This window comes from Oncorhynchus masou, chromosome 33, assembly GCF_036934945.1.
Source record: "Oncorhynchus masou masou isolate Uvic2021 chromosome 33, UVic_Omas_1.1, whole genome shotgun sequence".
Lineage (NCBI taxonomy): Eukaryota > Metazoa > Chordata > Actinopteri > Salmoniformes > Salmonidae > Oncorhynchus > Oncorhynchus masou.
In genome coordinates this window covers 36,708,156-36,729,302 of record NC_088244.1, presented here as the reverse complement: position 1 = coordinate 36,729,302, position 21,147 = coordinate 36,708,156, and the positions used below count along the sequence as shown (strand labels likewise).

General features: G+C 43.8%; 1 protein-coding gene across 1 annotated transcript; it reads right to left on the bottom strand.

Moving 5' to 3' along the window:
• Positions 1–1,858: 1,858 nt before the first annotated feature.
• LOC135528434 (arf-GAP with GTPase, ANK repeat and PH domain-containing protein 1-like) lies at positions 1,859–19,823 on the bottom strand. Its single transcript, XM_064957512.1, is given in 19 exon segments — positions 1,859–3,449; positions 3,647–3,938; positions 4,214–4,436; positions 4,766–4,856; positions 5,137–5,288; positions 5,621–5,680; positions 5,808–5,939; positions 6,093–6,363; positions 6,977–7,081; positions 7,183–7,263; positions 7,558–7,656; positions 7,659–7,739; positions 8,149–8,270; positions 8,491–8,625; positions 8,839–8,980; positions 9,214–9,299; positions 9,433–9,520; positions 9,644–9,702; positions 17,444–19,823. Coding segments are annotated over 19 exon segments (3,669 nt in total). The 5' UTR covers positions 18,669–19,823; the 3' UTR covers positions 1,859–3,224.
• Positions 19,824–21,147: the final 1,324 nt, after the last annotated feature.

Genomic DNA, 21,147 nt, shown 5'->3' with positions numbered 1-21,147 from the left:
TAACATGTATACAATAATAGCCCATCAGCGTTGCGCTAAACTGAGTGAGCTCAACTGTGAATGGTCCTGGCCCACCCCAAAAAATAAAAAATCGCAGCACCCCCAACCCCAAACTACTTCCCACAGTTCTGGTTCTGGGTGGAGTTCTAAGAAATTAAGGTGTGGTGGAGGTGTGAACAGATAAGACTTATTCACACCAAAAAAGCCCGTTTGGATTTGGCTTCACACCAATCAAGCCAAACATCATTGACAGAAAAAAAATGGAATTGTTGCATTGTTGTCCTCTGGTGGCTAGCTAGTTAGCTAAAAATGTCAATTTTCTAAATTAGCCATGGACCGAGATAGGGATTTGGACTTAATTCTCCATACTGGCCAATGATTTAATGGGAATTCTGATCCAATCATGAATTCAAACATTGTGCATCTGGCCTGAAAGGATGGAAGATCAATGTGTAGCTAGGTGTAGTAGTAGGATAATGTTAACTAGATGGCTAATCATTGCCCATGAAAGGAAGTAAGGCCAGCAAGAAATAATTTTAGCCAGGCTAGCTTGGAACAACAAAAACTAAAAGCTTGGTCTCTATGACAAAGTTATAGACTGTTTTGGCAAAATGAAAGAAAAAAGGATGACATTGGCATTTCTCTACAAGTGGGGTGAGTCAACATGTTTTTTCTACTTACGCGCATGCACACACACACACACACACACACACACACACACACACACACACACACACACACACACACACACACACACACACACACACACACACACAGAGAGGAATCAGTACCACATGATATTTAGCTGACGTTGATTGGACTAAATTGTATTTGGAATCTTTTAGTTGTCATTATATTAGACTAAGCATGGGTAATTTAGAGCGTCTGCCAAATGACTTAAATGTAAATGTAAATGTAAGTTGAAGGTGCTGGAATAGTGGAGGCAGCTCCTGTTATCTTTGTGACTTGTGGTAACTCTCCGGTGTTCTAAATGAACAGATGTTTAGTAGTCCAAAAATGTCAGAAACATTAACTTGATTGACCATGCTGTAGGTCATGTAACTGTTTGTTACATGCAATATGCTTCGTGGACTTCACTGGACAGAGGTTGCTCTCCGGTTTTGTGATGAAACAAAGGTGAGGTTGAATTTATTCTGCCACAGTGCCTTCTCAATGTCTCGGCCTTAGGCCTATATATCATGGTGGTAAGGCATATGAGATAACAGGTTAAACTGTTACTGTTCAGCTGTTGAATTACATGTGTTCAGCTGTTGAATTACATGTATTCAGCTAGCAAGGGAATCACGCCTGCAAAGCCTGTTATGCACCTGCACAAGGTAAGCCTGAATATCAACTACTGACAAGTGCATAGGAAAGACGCTCGTAAACAACACTGCGTCATTTCCTAAGTCAGAATCAAGCCCTTATAGCGTCTGTGACTCTATTTTAAAGTAGTTAATTTTCTTCTTCTTCATCCAACTAATAGGAATCTCCATCCAGTTGACTACTTTAAAATGGAGATGGCCTCAATGGCGCTGCCCATGCTGTCACAGATGCTATAATCACACACATACAAAGTCCTCTATCTATGTCTATGGCCTGTTGTTCACACATGTATCTGCCCTCTCGTTGGCTAAAATGGTCCCACCTGATCTCACCTCATTGCACCTGCCTTCCATCTTTGAGGACATGTATGTCCATTGTTAGAGCGGTCCCTTGACAATGTTTTCAATATAATAGACCATCTTTGCTGCCTCAGAGGCTGCTTGAATATTTGGCAATATTTGCAAACGATTTGGCAGTAACTCGCCCCAGCGTTCAGATGACAGTGGTACACAGGAACCAGAGGGAACCAAACCACAGGAACCAAAGTCATTTAATTCAGTTTACTTACACAGCTCATGAAAACAGACAAACAGGGATGACAAATAGATACATTGTAACAAATAGAAAATAAAAGTCAGATTAAAGTACTCTGAAGATCATATAGAAACAAATGGTCCATTTTTTGAATTGTAACTTTTACCCTGCATGCTTACAAACAATTCCTATGTGTTCCTACAGGTTTACATACGTACAATATATATTACAAAAACATTGTATGGATTATACATCAGCATTATTTCTCAATATTTTAAAACAAAGGCAAAATGTATAATCTAATTAGATATAAATAGTTTATCACAGTTAACCCACCTATTTTCTAATTTGTTTCAATAATTGTAAACAGACAACATTCACAATTTCAGCAATACGTTTGCCTTCAATAAATGGAATGAATATTGCTCCTTAGATGTTTGATATGTTGTCTTTCTGTGCTTTACTTTTGTATGAGGAGTACTTTATTTATATTATTGTTGCCTTCCTCACTTTCAACACTACTAGTGCTGACCGATTAACCGAAATGTCGGTTATTTTTAGTTTTTTAAACAACTAATTTACCGACATTGGTTAAATTGTTTGAATTTAATTTTGTTTTTATTTTTTTGTGACCCCACTGCACACATTGTACAATTTCTCTGGAGCTAAATCAGATCCCGCCTGAACTGTGCTATGTTGTAGGGAGTTGTAGTTTCCAACAGGCCAATATTCTACATAGTTTAGCCATAAAACATGATAATTAACTACAATAACCACAATCCATTGCGCATCTACTTGTCTGGACTGTTTCTTTTACTCCTGCTAGGGAAGAGAGCAGAATGCTCAATCGTGAGGTGAGAACAGCTATTGCTTCATGAGGTATCTACCTGAAATTACATGATCTAAGATGGATTGTTGGTATTCAGCAGTCATAAAAGTATGCCTTATTTACTTTAAAGAACTAAAAAATAGTAAATTTGTCAGACAGCATTGGCAGCAGCTCTATAGAGATGAAATGATGACTTGGAATGAAAAAATATTAATCAAATAAAACCAATGTTATTTTATTGAAGTAAAGTAATGTGAATAAATGATGGTTAATAAGTGGTAAGCAGTAATGGGAAGTCACTACCATCATGGGACTTTTATTAATTGTTTTATTCTGTGTTACAGTTTTCGACCCACATAATGCATAGTGCATTTAATGTAAAGCAATTAAATAATCGAAATCGCAAACCGTGTTTAAATAATTAAACCGAAACGACCTCAAAAAGCACTAATCGCTCATCACTAAACACTACGTCCATAGTTATTTGCTTTTTTTCCACCAGCCCTTGTATGTTTGCTACCATGGCCTCTTAAAGCTACGAAACCCTTCTCCTGGAATTGGTACGACCCAGGCTGCTGAGGCTGGCAGTGCTAGATCTACGGGAGAGACCAAGCGTGGGTCCAGTGGGGGAGACGGGGGAGACCTCGTTAGGACAGCCATGTTGCAGCAGGATGTCAGCGCACTCTTTGCTCCCAGTCTTTCTGGCCATGGTCAGGGCTGTCTGGCCCTGGGGATCCCTGGCCTTCACATCACTTCCATACTGCAAGGAGAGAGAGATTGAACAATTCACCATTTACATTCTGTATAAAATTACCAAAAAGTATAATCATTGAGAATGTGGTGAGTTAATTAATACATTATGCTCATTTGAAGTCACTTGACTTGGGCAAAAGGCTAACAAAGTGCTTCCAGTGCTTGGGAATGATAGGAAATAATTTGTCCAGACCAGGGGCTTACCCAGACCAGCAGCTGTGTCATGACCACATCCCCGAGCTGACAGGCAGCGTGCAGGGCAGTGTGAGGCTGTGTATGGGAGGGTGCTCCTCCGGTGGACAGGGCAGTGTTGATCTGGTCCTTGTTGCTGTGGGCCAGGAGTAGTAGGAACCTGGGCAAGTCCCTTTCTGTCACCGCTGACAGCAGACACACAGACATAGCAGTGTCCCCTGGGCCTGTGGAGCTTGGAGCAGGCAGGGGTGCCACAAACACCCGTTGCTCGTATTTGGCACGGATCCATGATTCTCTCTCCTCCCTGTGAGAGAGACCCGAACATACAGATGAGTGACCATGGGTTACCATGGCAACTCTTCATGGATCAGGAGAGAGCTCTCTGTGACAATATACTGTACCTTCCATTTGATTTACTGCAACACATTATTGGAAGCAATCATTTCCATCTGATTTTAGTCGAAGAATGTTATTTATTGGACAAAAAGAAGGGCTTTTCTTTTGAGCTCTCACGAAACCTAAAAATCTAGTAAGGTTTACAGATGTTCCCTGTCTATTACATTCAAACAGAGCCCTCACCGTGTGGCGTTCGGGGTGGGTTTGTGTCTGCCCTGGGTGTGGCTCTCCCAGATGCTATTGGCCAGGTGGTTGCCGATGGCGGTCAGGACCTGGGTGAGCTCCCGAGGCCAGTCATCCAAATCCAGAGAGCGGACCCTCGATAGGTGTGTCCCCAGGTTACGGTGGATCCCTGAACACTCAATGCAGATCAACGCACCCAGGTTGAGACTGGCCCATGTGGGGTCTGGATGAAGGACAGACAAACCAGAGCACAGGAAGTGAGGTAAAACGAGCGCAGTCTGCATCTAACGTAATCTAATTGATGTCCATAACAAGGGTCATTGCTAGAAGGGATCCAGCTTTTGTCAAAGTCACGTCAAAAAGTTGTTTTTTTGCATTTTGCTAACCTTAACCCTTTTCCTAAGCTTAACTTAACTATCCTAACCTGCTATGTTAATTCTCCTAGCCCGCTACAAAAAAGTCAAATCTGATGTGAATTTTACAAAAGCTGGATCCCTTCTAGCCATGACCCATAACAATGGAGATAAAGACAGAGAGAGCCTAGAAACCCACTTGGTGCTTCGCAGTCCACACAGAGGCTGTTGCCCTTGGCATTGCGGATGGCCTGTATTGCTACTGCCTCACTCTGGCTGCTCCTCCGTGCCTATAAAAGAACACACACCCATTTCCTGGGAATGAAGTGCATGTGGCTGCCTACGTCACTAGACAGAGATCAGCACCTTGGGCAGTGATTCCTGTCACTACAGAGACAAACGGTGGAATCTCCCCTCCCCAATTACAGAACAGAAATTCAGAAGGAACATTTATATACTATCAGACATTATTACGCTGTAGGCCTACACACACAAATAATGACAAATACATGTAAAGAAGGGCATTGTAATGTTAAGGTGCTGCCCAGGCCAGTGCATTGTGGTCCTTGCCTTGTTCCTAAGGCTCTCACAGGACTGCAGGCTGGCGAGGATCTGGCTCTCTATGGCCGCCACCCAGGCATCTCTTTCCTCTAGAGTCTGGGCCTCAAAGTGCCATGTCTGCCCCGTGCTGGACACGATGATGAAGTCAACATTCTCCTCATCTACAAAGATAGGTTGGTAAAAATGCAGGGGGGGGGTGCAACATATATTTTAATAAGTTTGAACCCTGTTAAACACTTATTTGACATATATGACAATTACAACATACAAACAGACTCACTGTGCCACCATGATATGTTCGCAGAGCAGGCAACAGGCATGCAATGGGGTGACAAAAGGGCGAACAGCATGGTAGTCATAAGGCAAACAAATAATGAGCTTTACCAATCACAGTTTCGATCCGAATGTGCAATGCAGGTAAACAGTGACTTGACAAACAGACAACCAAGACACAGGACGATTCAGTGATCCAGCTGCTCATGTTCCTCGTTACCTGTCTTGTTAATATTTCTCAAGCTACCAAAGCTTTTTAATTTCCACATTTTGCGCTTGGCTGCAGGGCGACAGGTTAGCCCAGACAAGCAGGAGAGGAGGAGAAGGAAAATAAGAGCAATAAGAGATAGATATAAATAGTGCAGAATAATCTGGCAGAGATGTACAGCAGGAGGCCCAGAGCTCACCTTCAGCCTGTCCAATGGCTGTGTCTCCTTTCTGGTTCATACTCTTCTTCCTTGTTTTCTTCTTTCTGTCAATCATTGGAGAGGATTGACCGTCTTTTCCAAAAGGGAGACTGGTCACTCCTTCAATAGCTTCTGACATTGGGGTACAAGGACAAATAAAACACTGTTTGTTATGTGCTTGCAGCTCTGGTTCTAACATGCTCCAAAGTCCACATTGTCATACTGTATAATAGAAACCCATTATTATGAATAAAAATGGAACACAAAAAGGGCTTTCTGACATACCAGCACTGTGTGACTTGCTGGACAGTGACGATGGACAGCATTTTACCCCACTGTCTGCTGGAGGAGGCAATGCCCCAGCCTGTTCCTCTACGGGCACAAGGCCTGTGCTCTCCGTGGCCCCAGTGTCTTTGACTACGTCGTTGAGGCCAGATGAGGGGGAGGGGCCACAAGGGGGGACAGCCCTGGGTGGGCGTTTCCCTGGAACCTTCACTGTGACACGCAATAGGTCGATCTCTTTAGCGTGAGCATTCTGCATGTAGTCCTGAAACCGCTGTAAGAATATTTTAAGATAATACACAACGCAGAGGACTAAAGGTCAATAGGGAATTAACAATCAATGGAAATAGTTGTTTTTCAGTTCAACATCTGTTTAGAATCAGTGTAGGAATTTCAGTCCTGGACTCATAGCTACAGGTGTCAAGTTTTCCTTGATCCAAATCGTTTATACATTGAGCCTGAAACAAGATACTATAATTTTACTGCAAGGAATTCTAATTGGTCAAACACAGGCTAGGGTTGGGATTTATAAATGACATCCCGCCCCTTTGTTCTGTGGAGAATCATTGAGGACAGGGAAGAATTAACATCTGCTTCTCAGCATAACATTTATGATTTGTTCTCTTTGAATAAACCTATTTCTCTCCCCCTGATTTGCTTTGGGGCCTGTGTTATTGAAGAGCAACATCAACTGCAAACACCGCCAAAATCATTCCCATGACTAGGTTGATGTGCTGAATATCACTGGACTAATATTGCAATGTTACTGTGTATTTAAGTTCACAACACAGTGGATTCTTTTATCAAAAGTCGATCTTAAGACAAAGTGTTATAACTCAAATGAGATATTACTGATGTTGATCTGGTTTGATTATGTTGCGACTTACATTGACGCTCGAGTGATAGCCCAGTGTGCCGTTGCTGGACAGAGTGACATATTTCTTCTTCCACTCTTTGTTCAGCGAGCTCCCACTCCGCTTCCATAGGATACTCTGTTACAAACAATGGGATTAATGTTCCCTTCTATTACCGAAGATACAATAGAACTAGCTTATTCATTATACACGGTATCCAGTGTGTGTGTCACACTGACCTGTTTGATGGTGATAGCCCGGCCACTGCCCAAGTCACCTTTAGAGTCAACATTCTTTTCACTGCCACTGCCTCGACGGTTCTGAGAGAAGTTGTACCAAGTAAATAGAGTTTGAGATGAGAGTGTGACAGGTATAAAGACGGACTGACACAAGTTTACAGGACAGACCCATGTAGTGAGATGAGGGACTACATGATGGATGAAGAACAGAAAACAAACCGTGTAACGACTACTATATCTACAATTGTAAAATGTATTTTTCAGCTCTCGTTTGAAATGTATTGGCTTGAATTGTATGGATCTTTGGGACATTGTTCCACTGATGAAAGCGTCTTCTAGTTTTGACCAGCAGAGATTCGGAGAACAGTAACTGACCTTGAACAGGGAGGTCCGTCGTTGAGGGACGTTTCTCAGGGACCCCGAGGAGGTGACACTGCCACCCCCCTCTCCTCCCGCCCCAACCCCGTCCCCGCCCCACCCCGCAGCTCTCTATGGCTGATCACAGGGGTAGAGGGTAGGGAGGAGGGGTAGTTACTACTCAGTCCTCCATTACTAGCCTGAGAGGGAGAGGGGAGGACAGATAGGGGGACAGGGGGATGGGGTGAAGTGGACAAATGAGATGAAACAGTAAACGAGGCAAACAGACAATTGACACAGCGTTCTTCCTTCTGGAGTACACTTGCAATCTACTAGGATAAATCCCACAACAGTGGTTCTCAAACGTTTTGAACCATTCTTTGAATCCATGAATGGCCTCATTTTATCCCCCAAATGAACTAAAAACCACGTGTACAGTATTTAGCCGCAGCTCAAGGTTAAGTCAAAGCTCATATAGGAGAAGCTACAACACCATGGCTGTTATCCACCTGTGGGTCCCACTGCACTACAGTATTGATTTTCTGTCAACAACACAGATGAGATAAGCCTGGGGGAAAATACAGATGTTAACAGTTTGAAGCATGTTACCTGTCCAGGGAAGGATGTTGACCCAGGTGTGGAGCCCCCAGAGTGACTGGGGGAGTTGGGAAGAGACTTACAGGAGGCCAGTAGGGCAGACTGCTTTTTCTGTGTGACTATCTTCTGGGCAGCTGAGAGGAAAGAGCAAGATCAGTAAGAAGGCACGAATTGCCAATGATGTTCTTTTGACCGGCATGTGAACTGCATTGTTAAGTGGAATGATTTGTGAAGCATCGATTTATGAAGACTGAATGTTTGTGTTTAAAGTAGGACTGAAATTCTGTATTGTGTTGGCACATTAATTTTGGATCCCACTGCTGACACCAATGTACTCAATGTCAGTTGACTTACCCTCCTGAAAAACCCGGTCCACGTTGAGCCCATAGGTGGCACAAGTCTCATAGAACACACAGTGCCTCACATCAACACATAGCTGCCGGGCACGTATGTCCTCAATCACGCGGGGGTTGGTACTGCTGATTTTGTCTACAGGGTAGAGAACAACAAACAGAGACAGATGAGGTCATGAACACTTTACGCTGCTAGAGCAACAGATCATTGGAATCCAAATAAACAAACAAGCACTCACTGTTTCCGGTGTGATCTGCAGCACATCTATAATGGACCTCTGTCTGTTACATGCCCATTATAATGAATGGCCTTAATCCACCCCATCCATTCCTGCCTCCTGTCCCTTACCTTGTGTCCCAACCACAACCAGTGGGATTTCGGCAGTGCTGCGGAGTGTGTTGAGCTGGCTGTAAAGTTTGTACACCTCCTGGAAGCTGGCCTCATTCTCCAGACTGAATACAAGGACCACTGCATCCACCCAGCTGCTGAACTGGAGACAGAGATTTGATAGGATAGGGAGAGAGAGAGGGAGAAGAATGCAGAACGAGTCAGCGGTAGCAGTGTTGGTTAAGTATTGGTTAAATATCCCACAAAAAAAATAGAATGGATTTTGACCAATCAATCAATCTTTCTGTGTCTCTGGTGCTATAGCGACACATTCTTGCACAATGATAACAACAAGACTGTATGGTTCAGAGGGTACAGACACACACAAAAACACACCTGTGCATCAGGAAGCGCAGCCTCCTCCCTGATTAGTAGTAGATGGTTCTGTCCATCTACCAACACCTCCTTCTTATACCTCCCCCCTGACAATGGAACAGTAGAGCAGAGGTTAGTTACTGTGTGTCAAGAGATTCATGAAAGATAAAATGGTAGGACTGCAGAGTTGTTCGGTATATAGGACGAAGAGGACAAGATAGAGGAGTTTTTCACGCTTACCATCAATCTTCTCTAGAGGAAGATAGCTCCCTGTTATGTATCTATTTACCAATGCTGACCTGCCACTCTGAAGACTTCCCAGCAGCCCCTGCACAGATAAAAAAAATGTTAGGAAACACACACAACCTGTCTTCACTGATGTGGTAGTTTCCCTGAAGCTCTATCTAACTTCCCTTTCAAATGACCTTTCATGAGGATGGATTTGTCTTACCACACGGAGCTCTGGGATGGATCGACTCAGGGTCCACTCTTGACTATTTGCACAACTAGCTGCTTGGGGACAAAGGGAGAGATAGAGAGAGAGATAATAATGTATATAATGCTCGGGGAATATCATAGTAAGGATGATCCTGAAATGTCACTAAGTTTGCTTATGAAATGATTTATGAATATAGCTGTTAAGCACGCCCCTTTAAGAAAATGCTCTGTGAGGTCAAACGGTGCCCCATGGATTGATGATGAGCTGAGAAATGTAGTAATTCAACGTTATGATGCCAAAAAAAGCATCAGATAAATCTGGCACTCCGTTTGATAAGCAAAGTTATTGTAAATTAAGAAATCTTGTGACCAAGCTAAACAAATGAAAGAAGGGTTTCTATCAGCACAACATTGATGAAGTAAAGGGTGATGGGGAAAAACTGTGGGGAATGTTGAAAGCTATTATGGGTAGGAATTCAAACATGTCTGCCTCTTTTGTTGAATCAGAGGGTATATTTATTACAAAACCACACGATATCACAATCTACTTTAATGAATATTTTACAGGCAAAGTGGACAGGCTGAGGAATGCTATGATTCCAACTGATGGCTCCATGTCATATACCCTTATAAAAGATTGTATCATGAAGGAGAGGCAATGCATGTTCGAATTTCACCAAGTAGTGGTTATTTTTTAAATTGAATCTTTCTTTAACTAAGCAAGTCAGTTAACTTCTCTAGGGTAGGGGGTAGCATTCGGAATTTGGGATGAAAGGCATGCCCAAATTAAACGGCCTGCTACTAAGGCCCAGGAGATATGATATGGATTTAACTGGTAGATTTGGATAGAAAACACTCAAACACTCAAAACTGTTAAAATTGTGTCTGTGAGTATAACAGAACTGATTTGGCAGGCGAAATCCTGAGAAAATCCATATGAAGATCATCAAAGGTAAGGGATTAATTTTATCTCTATTTCTGAGTTTTGTAATGCTTCTGCTTGGCTGGTTACTGTTTGTAATAATTTGTCAACTGGGCTATGTTCTCAAATAATCGTAAGGTATGCTTTCACCGTAAAGCATTTTAAAAATCTGACACCGTTGTTGGATTCACAAGAAGTCAATCTTTAAACCTATGTAAAATATGTTTTGTTTTCTGCATTTTTATAATGACTATTTCTGTATTTGAATTTGGCGAACTGCAATCTCACTGGATGTTGGCCAGATGGGACACTAGCATCCCACATACCCTAGAGAGGTTAAGAACAAATTATTATTTACAATGACGGCCTACGCCGGCCATACCCTAACCAGGACGGCCCTTGGCCAATTGTGCGCCGCCCTATGGGACTCCCAATCACGGCCGGTTGTGATACAGCCTGGAATCGAACCAGGGTCGGTAGTGATGCCTCTAGCACTGAGATGCAGTGCCTTAGACTGCAGCGCCACTCAGGAGCCACTATTCCACTACCTAAGGATACAAAAATCTGCATTCACTGGTCCTAATAGTCCTAATTATTGGAAAAAATTGTATCTGTACAAATCAAGGATTATTTCTCATGTAATGGTCTGATAACGGGTTTCCAGCATGCAAACAAAGAAGGGCATTTTACGAGTACGGCCTTAGCACAAATGCCAGGTGATTGGTTAAAGAGGATGGATGACAGGAAGTTAGTTGGTGCAGTGTTGCTACATTTCAGTGCTGATTTTGATGTAATTGATCATGAACTGTTCCTAGGTAAACTCAAATGTTATGGTTTCAAGTCAGCAGCTCTATCCTGGATATAAAGCTATCTATCCAGGAGAAGGCAAAAAAAATATACATTGTGGTGTTCCTCAAAGAAGCTGCCTAGGCCCACCTCTCTACTCTATCTTTACTAATCTTCTCTCTGTAATGAACAAAGCAAGAGTGGTAATGTTTGCCGATGACCCTACAAATGTATAGCGCAAGCATCAGAATGTAATGAGCTAACAGATGTACTCAGCAGGGAACTAAGAGTGGTGTATGAGTGGGTTGATATGAACAAATTTGTGTTGAACACTTTGAAAACTAAATGTATTGTATTTGGTTCAAGATACATGCTTGCTGATGATACCCAATTGAATTTCTCGATGGATAGAACGCATGTAGAGCAAATAAAAAATACTAACTACTCGGTTGGACACAGCTTTATCATGGTCAGAACACATAGATAGTATTGTTATTAAGGTAGGTAAGGGAATTGCGGTTACAAGAAAATGTTCAGAGTATGTAATATCTAGCACTCTGAATCAGGTGATTCAATCACTGGTCCTATCGCACTTAGAGTACTGTCCAGTTATATGGTAGTCTGCAGCAAAGAAAGATTAAAAAAAGCTCCAAATGGCTCAAAACAGGGCTGCCAGGTTATCCCATTGCTCTATCCGTTTGAATACTATCCAAATGCCTCAGAATCTCTCATGGCTTCACGTTGAAAACAAATTACTATCCAGGCTTCTGATTTTCGTTAAGAATGTTGTATTTTTCACACTAACCACAGTACCTTTCAGGCCAGTTAGTACATACTAGCAACATGCATAACCACCAAACTAGACAGGTAAATTCAGGGCATCGAAGACAACCCAAGCAAAGAACAAATCGCCTTAAATCTACAGTTTTATATAGAGCCATAGCTGAATGGAACTCATTACCAATTCATATTTCTCAGGCAAAAAGTTAATCCACCTTCAAGAAAGCAAATTAAATAACAGTAATGCGTTAGACCATATGACTGGACAGGAAATATAAAGAATCAACTAATTGTGTTTCCTGTCAAGTATTTTAGTTGTCTGTATTGTCTACTTGTTAAATGTTTGTAAAGTCTTAATTTGCAATGGTTTGTAATGTCTTATTAATTGGTGTTGGACCCCAGGAAGATTAACTAATGTTACGGCGTTAGCTAATGGGAATTCTAATTTGAAAAATCACAAATCATAACGGCCTTAGATAGGAACAGCGATAAATTACTGCTCTGTGAATTATAACTGTGTGGTAGCCAGACACCCTTCATGAATCCACATACTGCATGTGGATTTGTATAAGCTCTGCTTCTGCATAATGTATGTTGTCTGCACATCCTGTTTATCGCCTGTCTGTATATTCTGTTTGTTGTGGCAGCCCCATTTCACCAAGTCAAATTCCTGCACATGCAAATGTATAATGAACAAAAATATAAACACAACATGTAAAGAGTTGGTCCCATGGTTAATGAGCTGAAATAAAATATCCTAGAAAATGTTCCATACGCACAAAAAAAGAAGCTTATGTCTCTCAAATGTTGTGCACTAATTTGTCTACATTTCTGTTAGTGAGCATTTCTCCTTTACCAATATAATCCATCCACCTGACAGATGTGGCATATCAAGAAGCTGATGAAACAGCATGATCATTACACAGGTGCACCTTGTGCTGGGAACCATAACAGGCCACTCTAAAATGTGCAGTTTTGTAACACAACACAATGCCACAGATGTCTCAAACTTTGATGTAGTGTGCAATTGGCATGCTGACTGCAGGGATGTCCACTAGAGTTGTTGCCAAAGAATTTAATGTTAATTTCTCTACCATAAGCCGCCTCCAAAGTCATTTTAGAGATTTTGGCAGTACATCCAACCGGCCTCACAACAGCAAACCAGGTGTAACTACGCCAACCCAGAACCTCCACATCCGGCTTCTTCACCTGAGACCAAGTGAATCTGAGACCAGCCACCATGACAGCTGATGAAACTGTGGGTTTGCACAACCGAAGAAAAATGGTCAAAATACGCCTCACCAGGGTCTTGACCTGACTCCAAATGCTCACCTCCAATGGCCACTGGCACGCTGGAGAAGTGTGCTGTTCATGGATTAATCCTGGTTTCAACTGTACCGGGCAGATGGCAGACAGCGTGTATGGCGTCGTGTGGGTGAGCGGTTTGCTGCTGTCAACCTCGTGAACAGAATGCCCCATGGTGGGATTATGGTATGGGCTGGCATAAGATACAGACAACAAACACAATTACATTTTATCGATGGCAATTTAAATGCGCATTGATACCGTGGCGAGATCCTAAGGCCCATTTTGCGCCATTCATTCACCGCCATCCCCTCATGTTTTCCACATGATTATGTACGGCCTCATGTCCCAAGGATCTGTACACAATTCCTGGATGCTGAAAATGTCCCACTTCTTCCATAGCCGGCATACTCACCAGACTCACCCACTGACCCATTGAGCATGTTGGCGATGCTCTGGATCGATGTGTACAACCGCTTGTTCCAGTTCATGTCAATATACAGCAACTTCGCACAGCCGTTGAAGAAATTAGTGGGACACCACAATCAACAGCCTGATCAACTCTATGCGCAGGAGATGTGTCGTGCTGCGTGAGGTCACACCAGATACTGACTGGTTTTCTGATCCATGCCTTGATCTTTTTTTAAGGTTTATCTGATCAACAGATGCATATCTGACTGGGAATGCATATCAGGTAATCAAATGGCTACCCGGACTATCTGTATTGTCCCCCCCCCCAAACCCCTCTCTTACGTTGCTGCTGCTCTCTGTTTATCATATATGCACAGTCACTTTAACTATACATTCATGTACATATGTACATACTACCTCAATTGGCCCGACCAACCAGTGCTCCCACACGTTGGCTAACCGGGCTATCTGCATTGTGTCCCGCCACCCACCACCCGCCAACCCCTCTTTACGCTACTGCTACTCTATGTTCATCATATATGCATAGTCACTTAAACTATGTCTACATGTACATACTATCTCAAATCAGCCTGACTAACCGGTGTCTGTATGTAGCCTCGCTACTTTTATAGCCTCGCTACTGTATGTAGCCTCGCTACTTTTATAGCCTCGCTACTATATATAGCCTGTCTTTTTACTGTTGTTTTTATTTCTTTACTTAACTATTGTTCACCTAATACCTTTTTTGCACTATTGGTTAGAGCCTGTCAGTAAGCATTTCACTGTCAGGTCCAGCAACTTTGTAAGGTCCAGCAACCTGTTGTATTCGACTCACGTGACAAATAAACTTTGATTTGATTTGATATCTGTATTTCCAGTCATGTGAAATCCATAGATATTTTTTTCCGCTCATTTATTTATTTAAATTGACTGATTTCATTATGTGAGTTGTAACTCATAACTATATGAGTTACAACTATATGAGTTGTAATATTTTCAATTGTTGCATGTTGCATTTATATTTTTGTTCAGTGTAGTTGGTGAATTAAGGTTATTCTTATTCTGTTTCTGATGAAAGCAAAACCTTTAACTATAATATCAACTACTGGATTTAACTAGTTTCTCAATTCAACGTTTATCCCCTCTGTCCCTCAGAGGGTTGCAGTAGCATGTGTTGTTCTCCTAGAATGCCCTTTATATGCTGAAGCTGCCCGTCACAGCATCTGGTTTCGCAAAGGATCAAAGTGTCTAAAGGTGTCTGAAGCAGGGAACTCCCTTTGCAAAGACAGAGAGAAGATTCGGTGACACTGCTGCGCTCTTCGTCCTCTCCCAGTGGAACACGACACCCACACGCACTCTTGTCACGGTCAGGGAGGTAACACCACACACACAGTCACGGTCAGCTGACAAAGAGCTGTGCCACGCTGCCACTGTCCCTGCTGGGCCTGAGAGGTGACAGGCCCCCAATGCGATGTGACGCACACACCCCCAGACCCCCAGTTGTCTCTGCCCACTGTCCACAGCTGTGGCTCTGTGATGAGAGAGAGGGAGAGAGCAGGGTGCTGAGTGCCTCTGTGTTGCTGTTGTGGGTTCGAGGGACAGACCGTTCTACCTCACGGCCACCTGGTTCTGATCTGAATCATGGCTACAGACCATCAGACGAGCCCCTCGCAGATGCATCCCCATACAGATGCACAATGAGTGCAGAGAAGATAGGGCAAGTAAAAGATAGGGAGGAGAAAAAGGGCTTTTACACAAGCTACCACTGCGGGCAGCTCTCTAGTCTCTCAAATGAACACTCGGATAAGAGACTCCATCTGAATTCATCCCCAGTCAAAGGGCTCTTTATGTGCCAGGCCACATGAGAGATGTTGCCAAAGCAATTAGACAGCATGATCCTTATACAGCTGCCTGCAACACACTCCGTATAAAGCTGAATATCGAGACTCCCTCTTAGAACTGTATGAAAACAACTGTCACGTGTCACTTAGATTCAAAGGACCCTTCCATTCTTTTTTAGGGACATCAAAAGTCTCACTCTTTGCCTCCGTTTCATGTCTCTCTCTCTCTCTCTCCGTTGTGCAACACACCCATAACATACATTTCCCTACCCATGTTGCTATGGTAACCTTTCCTCCAGACCCCACTAGCCTGATTCTGCGTTTGCCCAGAGAACACATACGTGACCAGACACAGAACACATGCATGTGTAACAGCATGAATAATATACAGACACTTTAGGCACATACTTATATTGAGCAAGCATACGTAAAACCAGTTCAAACTCATATTTAACACAGGCTGCAGGCACATATCAGTAAAACCGCTTGTCAATACAGTCCACAGACCATAATAATGCTGGCATGTTATTGACCTTGACCATATAAATGGGTAATGAATTAAGTGACATGTTTTTGTTGTTGTTGGCCAGAGGCAGATGAAACGACAAGGCGTTCGGATGTTCTATCAACTTGTCACACAAATAGGGCACATTTATTATTCATAGACCTTAGAATGTCAGATGGTTGAAAACATGAAGTACAGGGAAGAGAGAGAGAGAGAGAGAGATATTTGTGGAGGAATAGTCAGGCATTGAGTGGGCGGATCGTCAAAGATATGGATTAAGGATATTGGCTGTAATTGCACTTTCCCAGAGGGTATTCATATTGTCGAATTTCCCTTGAACCGCTCCAGTTTTGGAGACAGAAAAAAAAAAACAGGAGCCAAAGCAATACATCAAAATAACAGATAGTCATGGTGCAATGCTGTCAGCCTGCTGCCACAGCCTGGGCTTTAACCAGAGCTGTATATCCATAATATATACTGTAGTTCTGGCTTTAATCATTAGGATCATTATGAGAGTTAAACAGCGGCGCTGACCCAAATGGCACCCGATTTCCTATTTAGTGCACTACTTTTAACCAGAGCCCAATGGGCCCCGGTCAAAAGTAATGCACTAAATATGGAATAGGGTCCCATTTTGGGACGAACACACAGTGTAGCTACGCCGTGGAGAGATTACCCCTTCAGGCTGCGTGAAATCATCCCCCGTTCCATTCAGAAGGGAATTAGATTAAAACTGTCCACTATTGTCAGCTCAGAGATCAAAAGACTTTCTATCATGCTTTTACAGTCACACGTGGCTCTAAGTTAAACATCGCAGACACGTGCCATCCCTTTTATTATGAGCTCAATATCAAATGTATGCGAGGCTCTCAGAATAGCTCATTCCCTTCCCTCCATTACAAATGGATTCCTCGGCATACGGATCAAATACGGGACTAGAATAAAATGGATACTCAATTTATTCCTCCTTGACTGTATAGTTACTATGATGGTCGAATAGCAGCAGACAGACATTTGCTCTTGATCTGTATATAAAGTATTTCAACCCTTAGAGCAGTGTTTGTGTGTGCGTGTGAGAGAGTCGGAAGGGACTCTGCTTCATTTTCGTGAATGCTGTGAGTGTGGGACGAGGTGAGGAGAGGCTATTGGTCTGAGACACGGGGGTGGTGTCATCGTGTGACCCTTATTGTTTGATCATTCCAACATAAGAGTGCATTGTTTGTGTGTGTGTGTGTGCCTGCGTGTGTGCTTGCGATGTCCTACCGTCCTCCTCACTGGACTCTCTCTGTATATTGCAGACAGGGGGAAGCGTTGCTGTGTTAGAGGAAGTGGTGGCTGAGACAGAAACAGGGCTGCTGCTTTTGGTGAAGATCCCACTGATGAACTTGAGCATCTTACGATCTCGAGCAGAGCCCTTTTGTCCCTGCTGGTTGTGGGGACCAGGCTGTATCTGGCTGTTCTCTCTGCCCACACAGAAGTCCTCTGCCTGGCTGTTAGGGTCAGTGTCATCCAAGGTACAGCTGTAGCCCCTGCGTGGGGGCTTGGGGACTAGGGTGACCGGAGCAGGTAGAGAAGCGGAACTGTTCTTCAGCCTCTCCATCCTGGGATTGTCTCGTTTTGTAACCGCTCCTCCTCTTCCCTCCTGTGTGCCAGCTTTGTCCCCAGCTTCATCAGTCACTTGTTCTTGATTCCCCGCTCCATCTCCAGGTTCAACCCTACATCCCTGACCCTGAAATCTGGCCCGACCCTCACCACTCTCAGCCCAGGAGGCCCGACAGAGACCAGGGGACCGGGTTGGGATTCTGCCGTCTCTGCTACCCAGGCTCTGGGACGCCGAGGGGCTTCGCTTGGCCTCCCGGCGGCTGGTCACAGGGCTGGCCAATGGGCTGTGGGCTTTGAGCACGGACCCTGGATGCTGACCTCCCGTGCGTACAGGGATACTGCTCCCGGTCGGGGTGCGGTTGGGGTCGACTGCTACCGCCACAGATGTTGAGGTCTGCGGTGGAGCTGTGCTGCACGTTATCACTTTTGAGGTGACTGTTGTCGTCCGGTTGTCCTCTTTCTCCCCTGCTGCATCCTCTCCACTCGTTAATGTTTCAGTCTTGACATTGTCAACCACGGAGGAGATAACACCATTGTCTCCGTCTGGTAACTCGTCACTGTTTTTAGGAGGAACATCGCCCACAAAAGGTTCCTCGTCTCTCGAGGGGATACTGGGTGATTTTCTCTCCTCCTCCTTGAGTTCACTAACTTTTCCACCCTCCAGGGCAGCAACATCTGCCTGGTTGTCCTCTGGGGAGAAGGGCTGTCCCGTCTCCACCCCAGCCCCATCCCCAGCCTCCCTCCCCTGGGTGATTGACCTGGCCTGCTCCCCTCCATGTTCTTCCACAGCCTCTACCTTGACCAGGGTGAGGGAGATGAGGTAGGTGGTGCGCTGGTGCAGCGTGTCGGCTCGGCTCATGTGATCAGGCTTTGGTAGACACACCATAGACAGAGAAATTCAGAAAGAGCTGACACTGACATGGGTCGATGACTGACAAGCTTTGAAATTCTGATCCTCAAAGGAAAATGACAGCAGCTGGGAGCAAACTCAGAGAGAGAGAGAGAGAGAGAGAGAGAGAGAGAGAGAGAGAGAAAGAGAGAGAAGTATCTCCTCAGGGGGATTAGAACAGAACTGCTACCCACTTTCAGATGTATTTATTCACTTTCCCTCTTCTCTGCTTTTAGATTTAGGATTCCAGTCATCCAATGTCAGTGTTTCACTTAATCTTCCATCCATTGTCATGGAATGTAGAAAAATACAACATTTTTTGCCCACAAATATCTGAAATTCGTGCAGTTGTGTTAACCAAAAACATGCTATGGTAAAAACAGCAGCAGTATAAATATAGGTGGATTCAATTATTCACTTGACCTTATTTGCGTTGTGTTGCCGCTCCCCCATCTCGAATGGTGTTCAACTCCATGTCCCATATTTGATGTAAAACGCAAATCAGAAAAAACAAAATCCGCTCCAAGTCACAATATAGTCTATCTCACTGCAACTGTCGATCAAGTGTCAAGAAAATTTGAAGTGTTTGAATATTCCCATGTTGAAAAAAAGAGAAGAAAATGATCCTCACAGCCGTACAGACCATGGTTTATCCTCTTCAGCCATGTGTTCTGACAGGAGCCTCTATTCAATCAGAGAAGGGTTGTGGTCAAAGCGAGAGAGACAGACAGGACAGTGATCCGACGTGATGTCAACCAGGAAGAAAAAGACAATAGGATCCAATCGGAGGCAGAGATCTGAAGATGCATGACCGAGTCACAGCGCCCGGCCACCATCACGCCTCTCACCCTCAGTCCCTGTGTCTTTCAAGTGTGTCAGGCACTGGGCATGTCAGTAGTACCACGAGCCTGGGAGGCTGAGCTAAGCCTCCGTGCTGAACACTGAACGTCTCTGGCTCTGAATCTCTCTGCTATACAGACAAATCATGTTCGACATGAGTAGGAAATAAACAGTCACAAAGCTGGTACCCGGATAGTATGGATACAGAGAGGAATCTTCTCAATCCCTCCACCTCAATCCCTCATCTTGTGTGAGCGCCAAGCCAAACAGAGAAGGAAAACCCTGTTTCTATCCTATCTCCCCCTCTCTGTCTCTTTCCCTCTCAGCAGGCAGACTGTGTGCGCTGTCCCTGCTCTTTACTGCTTGTCACTCCTCTCTCTCTCTCTCTCTCTCTGTGTTATGAATGTGGAGGGGATGAGGCGTAGATGAAAAGACTGGTGGTAAAAGCTCAGAGAAGCTGGACCTGGTGAAAGAAGGCAGGGGATACCAGAGGAGGGGAGATCAGGGGCAGAGAGACAGAGAAAGAATAATGAAAGAGGTGTGGGAGAGGGTAATCAAGAGTGACGGTGGAGTAGAACGAGGGATGGTGGAGAGGAAGGAAAATAGCGACTGCTTTATTTTTCTCCTTCTCCTTTCCCTTGTCTGTTCTCATTGCACAGCTGCAGCAGCTTCATCAAGATCCGTCACAGCCACTCAGTGTTAGAGTTATCATCAGTACCCCCCCCCCCCATCAGTCTTTACTCAAGATGCTGAGCTAGCCTGTTACTAAGGTTTTAGGATCTTCCTGGCTCCAGTGGTATTATCCTAGCTCCTTTCCTACGCTATTAGCAGAGGATCTCTATCTCTGCATCTTAATTGTGTGTGTGATTTTTTTTTTAAACATACATTTTATGGGTTCTCTTTGTAAAACCACGTACAGTTTTGTGAGGGTTGTTTAGGTGTAGAATCTTCACATACACTAGACTCATGTCTCAGTCTCTCCCTGCTGACATCCAAATACATAACATCTGACTACCCACCTGCTCCCACCTACTTCCCCTCCCTCTAACCCGCTTCCAGTCACTGAGGGGGCCTTGACCACACTCACACTGAATACAAAAGACCCTGACAGCATTTAGCTTAAGGAGTAAAACACAGCCTAGGAACAACATGATGCAGTCTCAAACACAGAGGAAGTGCACTGAATGAATGTGACTGGTACATCCACCTTAGGGCTAACACACAATGTTATTTTTGGAGAGCAAGTCAATTTATGTGTGAACTCCTGGAGAACATATAAAATCATATTTTTAGTGTTCCATTTATGTGCTTACGTGTAAGAGGTTTGCATATCTTTCTGTCTCTTGATGAATCTGAAATAGACTCCCACAGATTTGAGATGAAGAATCCGGTTGCTCAAGGCAAGGGTCGTCAGACACGTGGGTTCTCTCTCTCTGACACACACATACACACACACACACACACACACACACACACACACACACACACACACACACACACACACACACACACACACAGAGGGAGTCAGATGGACACTGACAGAGGGCAGTGTTGAGGCTGGATGATATATATGTATTTTTTTATTTAAAATTTTACCCCGTTTTCTCCCCAATTTCGTGGTATCCAATTGTTTTTA